A 7,515-nucleotide genomic window follows, 5' to 3' on the forward strand; every position below is an offset into this window, starting at 1 on the left:
GTGGGGAATAACAGCCATTTTCTATACTTTTGAGGCATAAGCAAGTAGGAAATAACACTTACTACCCAGGAACCAAAAAAAAAAAAAAAAAATTGTTACACGGTGAAAGCGGCGGCTGAGACTGTGGATTGGGTAACAAACAAGAGCAGGTCATCTGATGTGGAAGCGAACAATGAACTGTTAAATATCAGTGCTTCACAGACACGGGTGCTAGTTTCATTAGATTTTTTTGCAAAGGAGCAAAAAAAAAAAAAAAAGAGTATGCTATGGTAAACTGAAATTCCTCTCGTATTCACGACATTATTTTTTTTACATATTAACTGCATTTGAAAGCAGTTAAATGCAATATGTTTTAATATTCTTTTCCAACGCTTGAGATATTTTCATGACGTTTTTATCCACGTACCGTCAAATTAAAGCTTCTGCCATGTTGAAAAAGAAAACATACTTTCTTTATTGTTTGTGAACTGGACTCAACCGTAGTTACACAATCCATGTTCTGATTTGTATTTATTTATTTATTTTTAATCTCTATCATGTGACGTTTTATTTGCCAGTTCAGCAATACATCGCTTATGCAAACCGAAGCACTTTGTCTTGGATTAACTGTTATTGACACATGCAAAACCAGCTTTCTGCCCAATACCGACGAGCAGTGCTGAAAATTATCCTTGCTCATTCGCTACATCAGCTTTCAGTCAGGGAGAATGTTTTTTAGGAAGTGCATGTTCTTAGAACGAAACTGTTGCTGGAACGCTGTTTATGGTGTTTGTAAAGTTGTAAAATTTTGGGGAGAAAGAAGGACAAGCAAAAGTAAGTGATCCTTACCTGTTGCACATGTTAGTAGTGACGTAGCGTTAACGAAAAAAGAATCACCCATCGTTGCTTTTCTTATTAGACATTGCATCGAAGTCGGGAAGGTAAGACTGAGCAAAGAAATGTACAGTAACCGAGTAGCTAACAATAATGTATTTTACTTTCGCAAACACATTGCCAAGCTTGGGAGTGTTTCGCAGGCTTTCATTTGCAAATGCAGTGTAGATGACCTGTCAGCAAGTGTTGTGTAATATACAGTCAATTAAGTGGTATAAAATACTATTAAAAAAAGAGCAGTACACAGAATTCCCTGCATTGAAGTTTATTTAATGCATATGCGCTTACATGATGTATGCTTTGACATATACAGTGTGTGTGGTTATATATATATATATATATATATATATATATATATATATATATATATATATATAATTAGTTTCTCCTGAATATTGCAGTAACAAAACACAATATAATCTCTTTTTTCACATTGAAGACAAGGTGGAACTGGATTCAGGCCCCTAATCAGTTGCTATTGTTGGTATATTCATCCCACTTGAAGGCGTGGTCTGCAATACACTGACAGCAGGTTGATACAGCACTTGGGTGAGAGGTATGGCTGCAGTCAGGAAAGAGACCAGCCTGAAAGATGAACTAACCTGTGCCATCTGCTATGACCTGTTCACTGAGCCGGTGATGCTGGGCTGCATGCACCACTTCTGCAAGGCCTGCATCATGACGTTCTGGAGGGGGGTCCAGGGCCCGGTGTCCTGCCCTCAATGCAGGCACGAGTTCCCCAACAAACACTTTCAGACCAACTACCTGGTGGCAGGTGTGGTGGAGAGGGTCAAGGCTACAAGCACTGAAGGCTACGTGACAAAACTGCAGGTGAGCTTGCTTATGCTTCCTACCTTTCTGGAGGTCTTCCGTCGCTCCATGCTTGTGTAACTACATAGCAGTACTAAAATAAACATGTAGAGAGCTAGGACAAATATTTCAGCTGGAAGCCTTTCTCAGTGTTGAAATGAGTTAGGTCTGTCTTGTGCTCACAGGGTGAACAGGTTAATGGTTGCACTCTGCTGTGTCAGCTGTGTACTTCAAGTTTAGACTCTGAGGCCACAGTGAGGCACTATACTTGTGAGTTTTTAAGATTGATTGAGACAGGAAGTGGTGTGCAAAGTCAATCTGAAACAGAAAGGGATGTCCAAAGCAAATCTAAACTAGAAGAAAAACCCTTTCATACTGTAATGTTCATTACAGAAACAGATGAAAGATTCACTGAGAGATATTCATACCAAGAGGGATGACTTTCTGGGCATGATTCAGCGTGATGAAGAGAAGATTGGCTGCATTCAGGTAATCAATGCTTTTCTGTGCTGCAAGGTACATGGCCTTATTTAGAAACACACTGGAAGTTTGTATACCTTTTATTTTGATCACATAATAGGGTTGGGTTTTTTGTATTGATAACAGCAAAGGGAATGCAATTTCTGGTTTGAATTATGGGGTTTAATCAGTTAACTGTGATTCTGTTACTGGGTTTTCTCTGTACTAGGAAAGTTGTCAATCTGAAGTTGTGTTTGAAGACCCCAACATGCTTGATTTTGTCCAAAAAGATACCTTGTTAGAATCCTATGTATGATCACTTTTTAAACATTTCATCGCAGAGACAAGACGAACTAAACCAAGTAGATACATGTTTAGAAAATATTATTTTGTGTGTTTTTTTTGTTGGAGTGGAGTTGGGGTTGTTGGCTTGCTTTAAAAAAAATAAAAATATTAATGAAAGTTCATAATCAGTAAAGGCTAAGAAAATCACATTTAATGAATGAAGATGAGTCTTTAATGAAGCGGGAGAGTAGTGAATTGAGCCCGCTGCTGACACGACTCCTGGTTCACAGCGCTCCTGTGCCCAGCTGCAGAGGAAGGTCCAGGGCGAGTTTCAGCTCCTGCACCAGATGATTCAGGACGAGGAGGCGTCCATGCTAGAGCAGTTGAAGCGAGAGGAGACAAAGATGCTGGGCCAGCTAGGCACGCACCTGCAGCAGCTGAGGGAAGCAGTGAGGGAGGCGGAGGAGAGCATGGAGATCCTGCAGCGCACCATGGACAGCATGGAGCACAGCGTCGTGGTGGAGGTGAACAACCATACAAGCTACAAGCCCTGCTAACTTGGGCTGCCCTGTGGCATCTTGCAGACCTGCTAGCATTTTGTTTTTGAGCTCCGGTTAGACCGAGCTCAGCCATGTGGTTAGTTCACAGCACTGGCCCTCACACTTTGCTTTGTACTGAGCCAGTCATGCAGAAGGAACTGCCTCCCATTTCTGCTTTTCCTGAGGTTCTGTGTACTTTTAGGAATTCACAGGCTAGTTTCAGAAGTTCAAATGTAAACCTGCATTTAAACCTTATTAGTAATTTGTTTGCATACTATTAATAATAAGCATGTTTTATTTCTGTTTTCTTTCAGGCTCCAGAAATGAACCTGAGGTATGTGTTTATGATTTATTGGATGTGGTGGTGGGGGGCATAATCGATAGCAGAGTTAATGTTGTGAAGGTTTAATAAATAACAGGGGATTTCAAAAACAATTGGGAAATCGCTACAGAAGGTGGGAAACAAAGAGCACCGGCAGCTTGGATTTTCATTCTAGGTCTTGGATTTTTTTATTTGTAGATCATCAGTCGGAACGGAACCAAATGTAAACTTCAACCTTATCATTAGTAAGTACTCGGGTCCCTTGCAGTACATCGTTTGGAAGAAGATGGCCAGGCTTCTCAAACCTGGTAAGTGGCAGACTAGAAACATTTTCCCAGCTGTCAGATAAAAGCAAGGAGTTGGTCCACCTCTGCTGATTTTTACTTCTTGTTTTGAAATTGCGTTATACAGCACCAGCTCCGCTGACCTTTGACCCTGAAACAGCCCACCCTAACCTGATCCTCTCCCGAGACCGACGGTCAGTAGCAGAGTGCAGCAAGAATCTGTCTCCCCGCAGCCACCCCAAGCGCTTCGACCAGTGCGTGAACGTGCTGGCAGCACAGGGATTCACCTGTGGGAGCCACTACTGGGAGGTAGAGGTGGGGAGAAAGACTAAGTGGGACCTGGGTGTGGCTCTAGGATCTGTTGACAGGAAAACGAGGGTCAAACTGTGCCCTGAAAACAGCTATTGGACCCTCAGGCTGCGCAATGGGAATGAGTACTGGGCAGGCACTCTGCCCTGGACCCCCCTGCGCCTCCACAGTGCCCCCTGTAGGGTTGGTGTTTTTCTGGGCTATGAGGAGGGGAGGGTGTCCTTCTACAATGCTGAGGATATGATGCTGCTCTTCACCTTCTTTTGCAACTTTAGTGGGAAGGTCTTTCCTTTCTTCAGCACCTGCTTCAGTGACGGGGGCAGGAATGCAGAGCCAATGCGCCTCTGTCACCTCAGCCTTTAAAACCTGCTTACACATGGCATTTGGGGCCGTGTTCCCGGAGCCTATTGTATGTGCGAACTGTTCAGATGCTTATGCATCTGTGAATGGTACTATTTTTTCTTTTGATTTGTTTATGTGCTTTTGCTTCTGTGAATGTACTGTTTTTCTTTGGAAATGTTTGCTTTTGCCTCTGAATGTACTATTTTTCTTTTGATTTGTTACTACATTTTTAGATACCATAGGCAGTGTATGCAATGTTCAAACAACTGAATGCTGAAGTATTTTGCACCTGTTGCTGCGATACCTATATGGACATGCAGTGTGCCAAACACAGATCGAAATCAAGTAGATGACGATTTTGGCTTACTATGAATTATTTTCTTGCGGAAAACTCAACTGTCTGTATTGTTTTGCAGATGGCGACAGAATAACAGACCTGTTAATCAACAAAGTTTAGTTTACAGTATTAATAAAAATAAATCCTAAATGTGTTTGCCAGAAGTAAATCAGCTTAGAGCTGGAAAGATCTCCAATGAATGAAAAATGTTCATAATTGTAAAAAGGGACTAAAAACCCATCTTGTTGTAACAGTAGCCTTGGAACTCCAGTTTGTTTGAAGGGGATGGACATAACGCTAGACACTGCACTCAAAATGTGTTTATGTTGGAGCAATTCCCTTGCAACAATCCTGTAATTGACCCTAAAAACAAATCAGACAAACTGGTTGGGGGTTAATTAGCACATGGGCAGTACACCAGTACCAGGCGCTTCTTTCTTTAACAATAGACTGGCATTTTATTTCATATGTGATATGCACAGGGGTGGTTATTTGTTTATTTTTTTTATCTACAATACTTTTGGATTGCATTCCTGCTCAATTTGACCATCCATGAAGATCCTTCTAAACAGTGTTGTAGTGAAGCCGGAACACAATTCCGCTACTATTTTCTATAGGCAGCTCGGACGTTGTTCTGCCACTGACACACAAACACATAAAGTATAGCATTCTGAAAAGAGGAAGAAAGACACTTTGTGGAAATACTTGTAGAAATTAGATGAATGCATGACCTATTATACGTGTGAATTTTTATAATGATTTTTGTTTAAGAAAATCTATACTTCAGTTCCAGTACCTTCAGATCTAGGGCTGCACCACTGCTTATAAACACTCCTACAATGAGTTCCAGATCACTCGGTTGTTTGCCTCCCCAAACCCTGCTATGGACGGTCGAGACTGCAGCCTGGTCTCAGCGGTCTTGACCATCAGCTCGTCCAATCGGCCCCTCTCTTTCCTGAGCTCTGCCTGCAGCGTCACAATGAGAGCCTGCTGATTGGTTAGAATGTATTCCCAAGCGCATGCCGGTGCAGACCCCTCCCTCTCTTTGTCTGGGGTGAGGGGCTTTTTGAGCTCCATTGCTCCTGGCTCTCCTCACTGGAGCGCACTGCCTCTGCTCCCAGCATTCCCTGATCAGGAGGCAACCGGAAGAACAACAAACCCTAAAGACATTGGCTGGGTCATGCATACAAATATTGTACAACTATTGTATTTCCATAATAAAGCAAGTTTTAGAAAAAAGTTTTGTTAAGCATATACTGTACAATCACACAGAACTGACAATGTCAAACTATAACAAAACAAAAACTCTGTATTAATAAAGAAATGGGACTTATCAGCACTTGCTCTGATGGCTTGATCAGCTACAGTCCTCTCTTGTGGCACCCGAGGATTCCTCTTATCTGTCAGAATCTCTGCTCCTTACTCAGCAATGTAGCAATGTGTAATTGTGCAACATGTCTTATGATTTGGTGTACCATATTTCTGACCTATTAAACCACATACTATCCTTTTGTCACAATTTCAGAAGGCTGATTTGAACTGTTGGTTTTCCCTACTGGTTTTTCACTCTGCCCATTGCTGCTGTGCTGTGATTCCTCCAGTTCATGCAGGTCTGTCCTCCCTTGTTTCTCCCAGTCTTCCCTGACCTTTTCCTTTGTGTTTGCTGGTTAACCTTGGAGCTGCTCTACCTCCTCGCGCAGCCTGGCTCCTTGCTGCCTCTCTCTCTCCAGTGCTCGTGTCAGCTCCTGTGCCTGACCCTGCAGGGTCTCCAGAGCAGCACAGACCTGAGTTCTGGCCTCTCTCTCCGAGCCTCCTCCCTGTTCAGCTGGACCTCCGTCTTGAGCTGCTGTCTGAACAGCAGAGCCTTCCACTCAGCCCCATCGATCTTGGCCACCAGATCTTCCGTGCTGCTCCTTTCCTTCTTCAGGTCAGCCTGCAGCTCCAAGATCAAATCCTGGTGGATTGCGACAATCTTTTCGTGGCGAGGAACGATCTTCTTCACTTTCCGGATTAAGTCTTTGAAGAGCTGATGCTGGTGGCTGACCGTGTTGCTCAGCTCAAAGCAGCAAGCTCTCTCGAACTCCAGGAACCACTCTGCTTCCCAGAGCCTGTCCACCTCCCTCTCCTTGCAGCGTTCACACTGAGGTTTGCTCTCTGCTCTACCGAGGTCGCCGCTCTGCACCTGCTCTTCCAGACAACACTGCTGTTTCATCAATGAGAAGCAACGTTTTCTGCATTAGATCAGTCAGCCTTATATAACCAAGTATTTTAAGATCACATTTCAAACCTTATTACAGTGAATCTGTATTTATGGCCATTTGCTCAGCTCTTGAAAGCCAGTAAAATCCACAGAAGATACTTTCGATACAAGCAATCTAGCTGCCTATGTCAAATTTAAGGTATTCAATTTTAAGTGTTCAATTTTTAAAAATCCTAATGTCTTGACAGTAAAAAGGCCTACCTAAAAGACACCTTAGCAGGTTCTTATTTTTTATAGAAAGCCTGTCACAATGGTTTCGAGCTCAGCCTAGGGCTCACTAGAGTTTGAATACCTCATGTGTCCTTCCTGTTTGCTCTTGCCACAATACTGTATTAAGCTCCTGTTGCTGAATCCTCTGATCTCTATGTTTATTTTCCTCTAGGTCCTTTAAGGCTAAGTGGAAAGCAGCTTCCTTGTTCTCCAGCCTACTTCTGCAATTAGAGAGTTAGCATTTATCCAACCATTGTACAGCAGCTAGGGGATACTGGAGGGCAGCAGTACAAATGATCAAATTGAGAAGGTATGCCAGCCAAAAATATTAATAGCGCATTGCAGATGAATAGTACTATGAACACACAACATGGGCTTTCCAAAATTCTGCACTGCCTCTTCGGAAGCTCTTGCAAATCACTGCCTAATGACTCTGAGGGCAGGACATGTACTATTTGCAGGACGTGGTCCAGAACTGCTATTCT

The 7,515-nt window shown here is 42.8% G+C and overlaps 1 protein-coding gene across 1 annotated transcript; it reads left to right on the forward strand.

Annotated features, from left to right (window-relative positions):
- The first annotated feature begins 467 nt into the window (after nucleotides 1-467).
- Nucleotides 468-6,446, forward strand: LOC121323971 (zinc-binding protein A33-like). The gene is made up of 7 exons (XM_041265326.1): nucleotides 468-813; nucleotides 1,313-1,704; nucleotides 2,077-2,172; nucleotides 2,718-2,951; nucleotides 3,281-3,300; nucleotides 3,487-3,596; nucleotides 3,700-6,446. Exons 2-7 carry the CDS (start codon nucleotides 1,432-1,434, stop codon nucleotides 4,242-4,244), a joined length of 1,278 nt encoding a protein of 425 aa, XP_041121260.1. The 5' UTR covers nucleotides 468-813; nucleotides 1,313-1,431; the 3' UTR covers nucleotides 4,245-6,446.
- The last annotated feature ends 1,069 nt before the right edge of the window (nucleotides 6,447-7,515 follow it).

This window comes from Polyodon spathula, chromosome 12 (genome assembly GCF_017654505.1).
Source record: "Polyodon spathula isolate WHYD16114869_AA chromosome 12, ASM1765450v1, whole genome shotgun sequence".
In the NCBI taxonomy this organism is placed as follows: domain Eukaryota; kingdom Metazoa; phylum Chordata; class Actinopteri; order Acipenseriformes; family Polyodontidae; genus Polyodon; species Polyodon spathula.

Coding starts and splice junctions, on each gene's coding strand:
- LOC121323971 (XM_041265326.1), top strand. CDS start 1,432: ATGGCTGCAGTCAGGAAAGAGACCAGCCTGAAAGATGAACTAACCTGT. Junction 2,173..2,717: donor AGAAGATTGGCTGCATTCAG/GTAATCAATGCT, acceptor CCTGGTTCACAG/CGCTCCTGTGCCCAGCTGCA. Junction 2,952..3,280: donor AGCACAGCGTCGTGGTGGAG/GTGAACAACCAT, acceptor GTTTTCTTTCAG/GCTCCAGAAATGAACCTGAG.